At 39.6% G+C, this 11,696-nt stretch overlaps 1 protein-coding gene across 3 annotated transcripts; it reads left to right on the top strand.

Annotated features, from left to right (window-relative positions):
* The first annotated feature begins 95 nt into the window (after positions 1 to 95).
* On the top strand, positions 96 to 5,483 carry LOC115671175 (probable acyl-[acyl-carrier-protein]--UDP-N-acetylglucosamine O-acyltransferase, mitochondrial). 3 transcript variants are annotated; one of them, XM_030592649.2, is made up of 12 exons: positions 96 to 626; positions 722 to 825; positions 1,090 to 1,214; positions 1,310 to 1,418; positions 2,158 to 2,250; positions 2,339 to 2,455; positions 2,567 to 2,650; positions 2,858 to 2,962; positions 3,458 to 3,544; positions 3,625 to 3,755; positions 4,081 to 4,202; positions 5,169 to 5,483. In XM_030592649.2, the coding sequence occupies exons 1-10, from the start codon at positions 560 to 562 to the stop codon at positions 3,739 to 3,741; spliced, it is 1,008 nt and encodes a 335-aa protein (XP_030448509.2). In that variant the 5' UTR covers positions 96 to 559; the 3' UTR covers positions 3,742 to 3,755; positions 4,081 to 4,202; positions 5,169 to 5,483. The 3 variants fall into 3 exon arrangements, with proteins under 3 accessions (XP_030448509.2, XP_056176798.1, XP_030448507.2); XM_056320823.1 differs by having other exon boundaries at positions 99 to 626; positions 3,625 to 3,766; XM_030592647.2 differs by having other exon boundaries at positions 99 to 626; positions 3,625 to 3,766; positions 4,081 to 4,206.
* Positions 5,484 to 11,696: the final 6,213 nt, after the last annotated feature.

Below are 11,696 nucleotides of genomic sequence, written 5' to 3'. Positions count from 1 at the left end.
AGCTTAAAAAAGAGAGAATTGTAAATTGTAATGGGAAAAACGACGACCTACGAGGTTCCACTTCCTACTCATAGACAAGATTTTGAACTCAGCAGCAAGATAAATCCTTTCAATAACTTGTGCCCAGAATCGATGAACGACAAAAGTCGACAAAGTACATGTTGTCCGACAACATGAGATGAGGGCACGATGATCAGGCGTAATCTTGGCAATCGAGGGGTTGTAGCATCATCCACTGGGTCATCTCGAAAGACAAAAAGATGAGATTTTTTCTTCTTTTGTCGGTCCAAGAACCACTCGTAGAATGCCTCTGTTACCGATCCGGCCACCGTCACCAGCTGCGACTGGCCCCGTCCACGGAAGAGCGATGGGGTTCAGGGAAGTTACCCGAGCCCATTTGCGCATCCGCTACGACGGGCCATTAGGTCCATAGGTCTACTTTCACCCCGTAACGAGCGCAACCCACTCAAACATCGTATGTCCGAGCATTAGTCCGAAACAGAGTTTGAAATTTCAACGCAAGAATCTCTCTCTGTAGCAGACACTGAGCTCCAGAGCCATGAGTCCGCTCCTCAGGGTGCGCAAGACTGTTTCGTCCCTCCATCGCTTCTCCAGAACTCTCTCGAGTATCTGTCTCGTTCCTCGCTTCTGCTTTGTACGTGCGAGCTCTTTAATTCGAATAGCTTCTCATATTTGTGGATGCTTCGTTTATATTATGCAGGTGTTTCGGTTTCAGAGCACAAAATGGCAGAACCTACACTCGAGACAGATCCATGCTCCATTCACCCAGCTGCGGTCGTCCACCCAAACGCCGTTATTGGTCAGGTAGTTAATGCTTCTCAAGAACGTGCCCTTTTGGCTCGTATCGTGTGACCATCTTGATGGGTATTAGCTTGGGGAGGGAAAAAAAAGGAAGAGGATATTTCTTCTATAGGAGTTGGCTTCTGGGTTGAAATTGTATGGAACGATTTGTCGGGCACATGTCACTCTGTGTGGCTAATTTGTTTGAGCAAGTCTTGTCTTTATATAACCCCTGTTCCTGGAGAGGGTAGTTCTCGTTTTGATCATATCCATGTCATGATATTTCAGGGTGCTTCGATCGGTCCTTTTTGCACCGTGGGGGCTTCAGCTAAGCTCGGCAATCATTGTCGGTTATACCCAGGAAGCCATGTTTCCGGCAACACCGTCTTGGGCGAGCATTGTGTGCTCCTGACGTGAGTTCTAACTTTACATAGGTTGGTAGCTCATGTGTGAGTTATGTGTAAGGCCCTCTCCTAGTTACATAAAGATACTGAATTGTGTCAGGCAGTGGTGCTGTGGTTGGCGATGATATTCCGGGGCAAACAGTGATTGGGTGCAATAACACAATTGGTTATCATGCTGTGGTTGGTGTGAAATGCCAAGATTTGAAGTACAAGGTAATTGCAGTTATTCATGTGATAGATAGCGTATTGGCCATATCATGTCATAATCATAAGACTCGTGTGTCACACGGCATCTATTAGGTAGTAGATCAATGTTGTGCCCTGGTAGTTCTACTAATAGTCTTCCGTAATTGTATCCAATCCCGTTATTTTTGCTGTACACTTATAATTTTAGGCTGTTGACTATTGTCCCAGTTTCTTTGGCATCAAAGAGCCACTTCTAGGTTCAAACTTTAAGCAAGCAAGCCATTTCCAGGTTTTCATTTCCTTTGATCTCTGTCCTGCGGCAGTAAATAGAATAGAGATCTAGTTTATGGATGAACCTGGTTTGGTATAGTTTCTCTCCACAAGAGTAAATGGAACAGAGCGCCCAACTGAAAATTGCACAGGAATAAACATTTGATCTGGACATGCTAATTCCATGTTATTGTTTTCTGTCAGTATGAACAATGCTTATTGTTTTGCATGCCTTGGTTTCACATTTGGCATCTGATTGAAGTAACTGTCTTAAGATTGACTTGTTGGCATCCAAGCTCGAAACACTAGCTTGACTTGTAAGACTTAAAGAAGCTTTTTCTTTTTTTCTTTCTTGGCTTCATCGACATCTTGTTAGTTGTTAGTAGTGGAAGCCAATGTTTCCGCTACCATGGTCCAAATGTGAACATCAATGCTGGATTTCATAAAATCATTTGTCTAATTGCTCGAAATTATCCTTCTTTGTGTGTGGCTTTAGACAGGGGATGAATGTTTCCTTCACATCGGGGACAACAATGAGATCAGAGAATATGCCTCCATCCACCGATCTTCAAAATCAAGTGATAGAACTGTAGTACTCTTGCTAATAACATGCATTGCAAAATATGGAGCCTTAGATGCTTACCCTGTATTTTAACCCTTACTTGCATTTTGACCAGGTAATTGGCAATAACAATCTCGTCATGGGGTCTTGTCACATTGCACATGACTGTAAAATTGGGAACAATAACATCTTTGCAAATAACACTCTTCTGGCAGGCCATGTAGTTGTAGAAGTAAGTTACAAGCTTTTCTTTTCACAAAATATGAGTAACTTGTCCTCATAATCTATATTATCTCTTGACCGCAACATCCATCCTGAAGTTATTGAAGCGTTGCAAATGTAGGATCATGTTCATACTGCAGGCGCCATAGTAATTCATCAGTTCTGCCATGTTGGCTCGTTTGCTTTCATTGGTGGTGGTTCTGCGGTATGTCATTTTCCCGAAATCATCAAGTTCTCGAGCAGTTTGTTTTGCTTTTTTTTAGTCATAAAATGCTTCATATGGCATTGCCCTCAAAACAAGAGAATAGAACTATGAACTGGTTCGTATCTTTGATACGTTGCTTAAGTCAGTACACTTGTATATTATGCTGTATAAACCTTATCATCCAAATTTGCTTCTGTTTGTCAATAGATTTCACAAGATGTACCCAAATACATGATGGTGACTGGAGAAAGAGCTGAACTTCGAGGTTTAAATCTCGAGGGTCTTCGGCGACATGGATTCACGACCAAAGAGGTTGGTATGAAACTCGGTTTTATTTTCATCTTCTAAAGGTCCTAGATTTAATGGGTGAAAGAATGATTTATGGTCTAGCGATGATATCGTTCATTTACTATTCTGACTTATTCTGTTTGTACCTAGAAATTTTTGTGTCAAAAGAGATCATGTAAGAAAGAAGCAGTGGCATGTGATGTTACTTTATGAAAAGGAATCGTGTGGAAAGAGACCATGTAAAATGAACTTAGAAAAAGTCACGAATAAAGAGGCTGGTGTTACGCAAACATGCAAACTCGTTTTAAGTGGAGAGCGAGATCTATAATTAGCTCAAGTGCATCTTTTGGAGCACAACAATTGGTAAAAGTTTAGATACCTGATCGAAGGGAATACTGTGTCATACTTGTTGCCTGAATGACATACTGATCTGTCTACGTGGTCTTTCTACTGCAATGCAACGTCCGTCGTCCATAAACACTTCAATGTGGATTTCTGATTCATGATTGATTGATCTAGATGAGGAGCCTAAGGACAGCTTACCAGAGGATATTCATGCCATCAGATGCCAGTTCTGGGGGTTTCGAGGAACGTCTTGCTGAAGTGGTACTCATCACCGTGAAGTATATTGGCTTATATTAAAGTGAACTTGAAATGCTCATAGTGGGGTTATATCTACTCTGCAGGAACAACATGAAGTATTGGCACAAGTTTCTTCTGTACGGTCTATGGTGCAGTCCATTCGTGATTGTTTTTCTGAAAATCGCCGGGGAATATGCAAGTTCAGGCACTGGAATGGCTGATTAGCTTTGCTACAGTAATTTTTGGGTAAATGTCTTCAATCTAGACATAAGTCACTGTACATTTTGATGTTCTTTGTTAATTTCTTTTTGCTGATTTAGTTGTAGAGTCATGCTACTGTTTTGTTATTTGTATCTTTGTCTAGCTTCTGAAATTGTGGAATCATCAGTGGAGATTCAATGCAGCCAAATAATAGATGTTACCCGATTATTTGCCTTATTTTTATCAAATCCTTGTTTCCTACACGCAGCTTATCTTGTGGACTGAGGCAATTGTATTGTACACAGTCGCTTGACTCTTGCATATAGCTCATTAAACTTGTTTGAAACCAATTTGTGCAGCTTCATAGAGATTATTCATGAAGCATTGTTGTGTACCAGTTGCCATGAGGGGCAAGAGAACCCTCGATCTTGGCTTGAACTGAAGCCACAGCATTGGGTGAATCATGTAATAGGACTCGAGAGTAAGTTTCTTTAACTTTGTAGGTGATTCATATTCGAAGAGTTCTTCTTTTTCCTTTTCAATATCATGATGTTGGATTGCAATTATAACTAAATTCCGGTGTTTTTCATCTGTGGTATCAATTTACCACAGTTGAAAAGAAACACTGTGGATTCAGTTTGATTAATATGTGTGGTTCTTGATCATTGGTTCTACTGTTTATTCTGAATGCACAGCCAGAAGCTGCTCTTTCTTTCACTACTTCATGGAGTAACAGCTTATGTTTATGTATGTTATGGAATTGTCACCTTATTGGAGAACAAAACCTCTTCTTTTTTGGTTGTTGTCGTCACATTTTGGGTATCGGTCTGTCTTTAAGAATAAACCCTCTTGATCATGTTTGGCCTTTAAGTAGATGAAAAGAGCGGGAAATGTCTAGATTTTCAATGAAATTTGATGACGATAATAGCTAATACTCTTGTGGTTTGATTGGTTACGCAAGAAATCGCTTGAATCATTTTTCTTGCTATGGTTTGAGTCGAATAAACTGCTGACATCCCCCTCTCTATCGTTACTCTTGCAGGACGGTTCTGATATAAATAGAGAACTTCTAGCCTTCTCACTTCAGTACATAATCTGGTTATTCGTGTCTATGTGTTTGCGGTAACTGCGATCTTAAGGGGTATTGCTAGGAACTTCATCCCCACTTCAAACGTAAAAGTTAAACCCCTTGGTCTCTTTTTTTATCTTTTGTTGTCTGCGCTATAATCAACTAGGGTCTATCACCTAAATAGTGTATCCTTGAGAAAGCTATTAGCCCATCAGCTAATCATTGTATTTCTTTGAAATGTGGATGTCAATAAATAATGGGTCTCTGCTTTCATATTGTAGAATGATGATTTCTTGCTTGTATTTACATCATTCTTATATCTTCAACATTGAGTGTTACATTCTTTCTCTCATCTACTCAACTCCTACATGCATTCAGTCTGCGAAGGAGGAGATGAAGTTCCTGCCAAAGAGGAATTAGCTGGAATTATCATGGGCAAATGCACTTGAACTCGTACGACAACTTCATTTTCGCACTCGTCTCTTAAAAATTGTCGCCTATTATTTTACATTTTACTCTCTCCTCTCTATACTCTCTGTTCTTTCTAAATTTATGGCGTGACCTGTGATTTCCAGGAATGATGCTAGAAACTGTCCTGTACTCGACATGCTAAGATAACGATATCTATTGTGATGATACGATACCAGTTAATTCTGATATATTTTACTGCAGCATCCAGATGTTTTGCTATTATTCTAGTTATTGTCTATTATGTGTCGACCTCAACTATGACATGCCTTGAAAAGGCTAGTTTTTTTTTTCCCTCACATTTGGTTTTCCTTCGCTAGCCGAAACAAAAATGCCGAACGCTCTGAACCAAATATCGAGCAGTCTTTTGTCATTAACATGCTCGGTTCTTATGTTGTCGCCCACTGGAGCTTGTCAACAAGGTTGCGCCGGCCTGATTGCGAAGAGTTGCTGGCGTTATGATTCGACAGAAGCTTAAAAAGATTGAATTTTTTTAAGTCCTCGAGCAATCTTTACGTTCCCACTTTTCTCGTTCTTTATATCTCCTCTCTGTTTCCTCTCGCTTGTCCTTTATTCTCCCCTTTGTTCCTTTATCTGCTGTTGCGGAAGAAAGTCGTGATGCAACGGACAGCATATGGTTTTGAGCGACAATTATTGTACCTGTCCAACGTTATATTCAGTGAGATGGCGACCTTGTGTCTGCAATTAAGTAGAGGAAGCATTGCCTGAAAAGGCCACAAATGCACCATACTATATGTTCGTAATGGGTTCATATAGTAATAATTTCTTGTCCTTATCTAACGACTTAATATTTTAATTTAAAGGGATTTTGCTTAATCGTTCAGATGTCAATTTCTAGCGTACACACGACAACATGTATCCACGATGTCGTCCCGTGTATGCGCATTTCTGCTGCTGTATAGTAAGCATTGATTAAGATATCAGTAGTTGAAATTGCTACCTCACTCAATTCTTAATTTCTTGTTTCAGCATAGACTTTTTTAAGTTGGGGATACAAGCAGGTAATACAGAGAAAGAGAGAGTCAACTACCTAATGAACATTCTAGCAAAAAAAAAAAAACTGCCTAATGAACATTTATCATTGTTGATTGGAGGCTGGACCCTATTGGAATGTGATTGGTCAATGCTAAACTGTGCTTGCATAGTTCTGATAGGGTGCTCCCATGAAAATGTTTTCTTTTTTAATAGAAAATAATGTAAAATAGCAAAAAAATGAATTGAGAATAGTAATGTCTTTTACTAATATCTTTACCTATGATTTTACTCACATAAATTATGTATTTCTTGGTGAGAAATAACTCTTGAGAAAAGTCCGCTTTCTTTAATTTATCTTATTTTATTGTGATGGTTGTGTTTTCCAAAATGTAGGTGGATAGAAGGTTCCATGGATAAACAGTGCCAAATATTTCAATGTGAAAAGCAAGTCTCAAATCATTTGTAGTTCAAAAACAGTTGGGAAATGAAACTATCCTTCCACTTGGCATCCATGCTCTCTCTCACACACACACACACATATAGACGTCTACGTTTGTAATATATACAATCCAAGTTATATATAAAAACAGTTATCAACCAAGTTAACAATCCTGTAGTTGCCAATATTAGAAGTCCTGACAATAGATCTAGTATTTCCAGGCCTGTTTACCAACAAGACCAATCTGAACAAGAAAATCCAAATTCTCCACATCATTCACCTCCCAACTCACAAATGGGTAGATCATGAGGTACTTACTCTTGAAAAGGAATATAAAAGGACACAAGTTGGCCGTTTATATATAATTATAAAAGGGCAAAAGCCACCAAAAACCCTAAACTATGATCATTGTTACACATTTCCTCTCAACTTTTTTCTATGACACTAAAAATTCCAAACTTGTACATGTGTAACACATTTATCCTCCTTCAAAATTCTGTCAATGAGAATCATTATAATTAAGCTTATATGGACGCCAGAAAGCAAACAATGTTAACATGGCGCCCACGTAACTTAAGTGAAATACTAAAAAATTATCTAACGGAACCTTAACGGTGGGTAAATGTGTTATATGGGTACAAGTTTGGGGTTTTTTATGTCACAGAAAAAAGTTGAGGGTAAATGCGTCACAATGGTCATAGTTTCGGGTTTTTAATGTTACAAAAAAAGTTCAGGGTAAATGTGTTACAGTGGACATAATTTAGAGTCTTTTGTGATTTTTTTCCAAAAATTAAAGCACCGTGGCAAAAGAAAAAAGGTAGCCGGGTTAAAAATAAAATGTATGCTCCACCAAATTATGTCACTGTCTCCATCTACATATGTTTTGTTAGAGTAGAATTATTTTTTATTTTCTAGGTTTTATTCCTTTTTACATATATAAGGGCATTATGGTCATATACAATTCATATTTAATATAAATATATCATGATGGGCGTAGAGTTTCTGTTACACACAGAAACCAAGAGCCCCTTTCTTGGATTTTACAATCTTTTTTCTTCTCTCTTCCTTCTTTTCTCTCGTTATTTTTCGGGTTCTCTAATCGCTTAGTAACATGGTATCGGAGCATGGTTTGACTACCTAATTCCCTGGTCCTATTGCTGGTTTGAGAGTCCCCTAATAACTCTATTCCTTCTCTGGTGCGTAGCCACCTAAAGCTGCAATTTTTACCTATTTTCTCTTCAAGTCCCGATACATATAAGATCGGAGAAATCGATTTATCGTTCCGTTTGTGACAATGGATTACAACACTTCCGATCGCAGATTCAAGGATCAGGCCTATATTTATAAGATTTCAGCATCCCTTTGTTTGATTGATGGAGCCAATCGCATCTGATTATACGTTGGTATTGCTGTTTTATTTCTTGCACTGAAGTTTCGGCCTTTTTGATCGGTGGTAGATATATTTATATTAAGATTTTCACCATGAATGGCACTAAGTCTTCTACGGACAGTGTCAATGTTCAGATTACCACCATTAAATTGAATGGATCCTCTAATTACTTGCTATGGGCTCAAGCTGTGAAGGTTTATATTAATGCCAAAAGGAAACTTAATTATCTTACTACAGAACCCCCTGCTGAAAACTCTAAAGACTATAGTGACTGGATGAGAGAGAATGATACACTTTTGGTGTGGTTATGGAATAGCATGGAACCATCCATTGTTGCTAATGTCATGTTCCACACAACTGCCAAGGGAGTGTGGGATGATCTTATGGAGAGTTACTCACAAGACAAAAACATGTCTAGAGTCTATGAGCTCTATGAGTAGATCTTTAATTTTAAGCAGGGGGACAAGTCTCTTGGAGAGTATTATAGTGCTTTGAAAGGCATGTGGGAAGAACTTAATCTTTATCACCCATCACTACCGATCTTGAGACACTAAAGACACAACGAGCTGAATTTCAGTGGCCAAGTTTTTATCAGCTTGAATGCCGACTTACACTTACCTATGAAGATTCACTTCTTCTTTGGAGAGAGAGTTCCTTCTATGAATGAAGCATTTTGTCGGATTCAGCGCATTGTCCCCCCGTCTTCTACATCATCTAAAGATAATTTAGCATTTGTGTCTAGTAGTGGTGTTCGTGGTCATGGTGGATTTTCTAATAGAGGTCGTGGTTTAGGGGGAGGTCGCGGTCGTGGTGGTGGACGTAGCGGACAAAATTCTGATCGAGATAGCCGTCAGTGTATATACTGCGGCAAATCTAGTCATATTGTTGACACATGTTGGGCCAAGCATGGCAAGCTTGAGTGGGCTCAGTGATTAGTTACTGCAAATGCTTGCTATGTCCAAGGGAGTGCTGGAAATGTGTCTTACGGCGACACGAATCCATCTATCCCAAGTGGGGGTAGTTCTTTTGAGTTCGCGTCTCGGGATGATATGGTCGCACAACTCATCAAGCGTGTCCAACAACTGGAGGCTTCCAATTTCTCATCCACTGCCACTCTTGCACGTACAGGTAACATGGCCTTTTTCTCTACTTTGTCTCCTGGCACCTCTTGGGTCATTGACTCGGGAGCTTCTAGTCATATGACGGGTAAGCAAGAATTATTTTCTTCCCACCATAACTCTAGTCCTTCACCTGAAGTTATTCTAGCTAATGGTTCCTCTACTCAAGTGGTTGGATCAGGTGTTTCACTTACATCCTCCTTATCCTTGTCCTCCGTTTTACATGTTCCCCAACTTCCTTTGAATTTGTTATCCGTTAGTCATTAACTAAAAATCTTGGTTGTTCTCACATTTTACCCCTCCTATTGCATTTTTCGAACCTTCGGACAAAGAAGAAGATTGGTGGAGGGCATGAACATGATGGACTCTATTATCCGGATGGTGTCTCCATCTGCGACGCCAATGGTCTAGCCGCTAATCCTATTACCCCCTATTATGGCATTCCGTTTATGGCATTTATCTTTATTTAAGTTACAGCAAATAATTCCCGAGTGTAAATCAATTTCTATTCTTGAGTGTGAGGCTTGTGAACTTGGGAAACATCATCGTAGTTCTTTTCCTAGTCGTAGTGATTCTCGTGCATCTACTTTATTAGAACTTGTTCATTCGACATCTGGGGACCTTCCCGTGTTGCTAATAGAAATGGTTTTAAGTATTTTGTTACTTTTGTGGATGATTATTCTCGTCTAACATGGCTCTATATGCTTCATGATCGTTTTGAATTTTTACATGTTTTTCAATTATTTCATCGTGAGGTTACTAATCAGTTTAATACATCCCTTAAAATTTTGCTAACAGATAATGCTCTAGAATACTCACAAAAATCAATTTCTTTGTTTTGTTCTAGTCTTGGCATTATACATCAAACAAGTTGTACTTATACCCCTCAGCAGAATGGTGTGGCCGAGAGAAAGAACCGTCACCTTCTAGAAGTTGCTCGTTCACTCTTGTTACATATGCATGTCCCAAAATCATTTTGGAGTGATGCTGTCCTTACTGCTTGTGACCTCATAAATCGTATGCCTTCCACTGTCCTCAAGCAACAACAGTCACCAATCAGTATTGTATTTCCTGACAAGCCGTTATTTCCTCTTACCCCGCGTGTCTTTGGGTGTGTCTCTTTGTCCATAATCTACGACCTGGTGCGATAAACTATCCCCTCGTGCTACTAAATGTGTTTTTCTCGGGTATTCACGTACTCAAAAGGGATATCGGTGTTATGATCCTATGACTTGTACTCAATATGTCAGTGCTGAAATTACTTTTTTTGAGGGCACACCATACTATTGTACTGAGGGTAAAGAGTTTTCAACTAACATTGTAGCTGATCCTCCTATTCCACAACTTATTCCCTTAGATTCCGTTAGTCCTTCCGTACCTCCTCCCTTGCAGGTATATCAGCGGCGAAAGCAGTCTACGGCACCACCAATCTCCAGCTCTTCCGTGCCCTCTATTCAATCTTCCTCCTTGTCTCCTGGTCCGGACAATCTTCCGATTGCCCTTCGCAAAGGTACTCGTTCTTGTACACAAAAATCCTCTTTTGCTTACCCTATCGAGCGTTATGTGTCTCTTTCACATCTTCCTCCTCCATTACATGACTTTGCTCTATCATTACATACTCACACAATTCCTACTTCTACCACTGAGGCCTTGTCTCATCTCGAGTGGAAGAGAGCTATGGATGTAGAAATGGAAGCTTTGGTGTCCCGCCAAACGTGGTCTTTGGTTGATCTTCCTCTTGGGAAAGATGTGTTGAAGTGTCGTTGGGTGTACACTATCAAGTATAACTCGGATGGCTCAGTTGAGCGTCTCAAAGCTCGGCTTGTTGCTAAAGATTTTACTCAAACTTATGGAGTGGATTATTTTGAGACTTTTTCTCCCGTGGCACGTCTCAATTCTGTTCGTGTTATTATTTCTCTTGCTGTGAATTTTGATTGGCCATTATATCAATTGGATGTCAAGAATGCTTTTCTTAATGGTGATTTGTCTGAAGAAGTATATATGGAGCAACCTCCTCGGTATGTTGCCCAGGGGGAGGATCACAGTAAAGTATGCCGGCTACATAAAGCCATTTATGGGTTGAAACAATCTCCTAGAGCATGGTTTGAGAAATTCAGTTTAGTGATTTCCAAGTGTGGTTTTCACCAATGTTATTCGATCATTCTGTTTTTGTTCGCAAGAAGGAGTCGGGAGTGGTCATTCTTGTTGTTTATGTGGATGATATAATTGTCTCTGTAGTGATGCGACCGGAATTTCGAGGTTAAATCTTTTCTTCAACAAAGAATTTCGGATTAAAGACTTGGGAGCTCTTAGGTATTTTCTAGGTATTGAAGTTTTACGAAGTAGGAAAGGTATTAATTTGTCTCAACGAAAGTATGTTCTTGATCTTTTATCCGAGATCGGTACACTAGCTTCCAAGCCAGCTGATACTCCTATGGATCCAAATCAAAAGTTTGGAGTTGATGATGGAGATGATACTGAAGATAAACATCGGT

This window comes from Syzygium oleosum, unplaced genomic scaffold, assembly GCF_021117445.2.
Source record: "Syzygium oleosum isolate NSW1041296 unplaced genomic scaffold, Sole_v2.1 Sole_v2.21, whole genome shotgun sequence".
Classification (NCBI taxonomy): domain Eukaryota; kingdom Viridiplantae; phylum Streptophyta; class Magnoliopsida; order Myrtales; family Myrtaceae; genus Syzygium; species Syzygium oleosum.
Note: the sequence above shows the minus strand (reverse complement) of the source record. Positions and strands in the feature narration are given on the sequence as shown.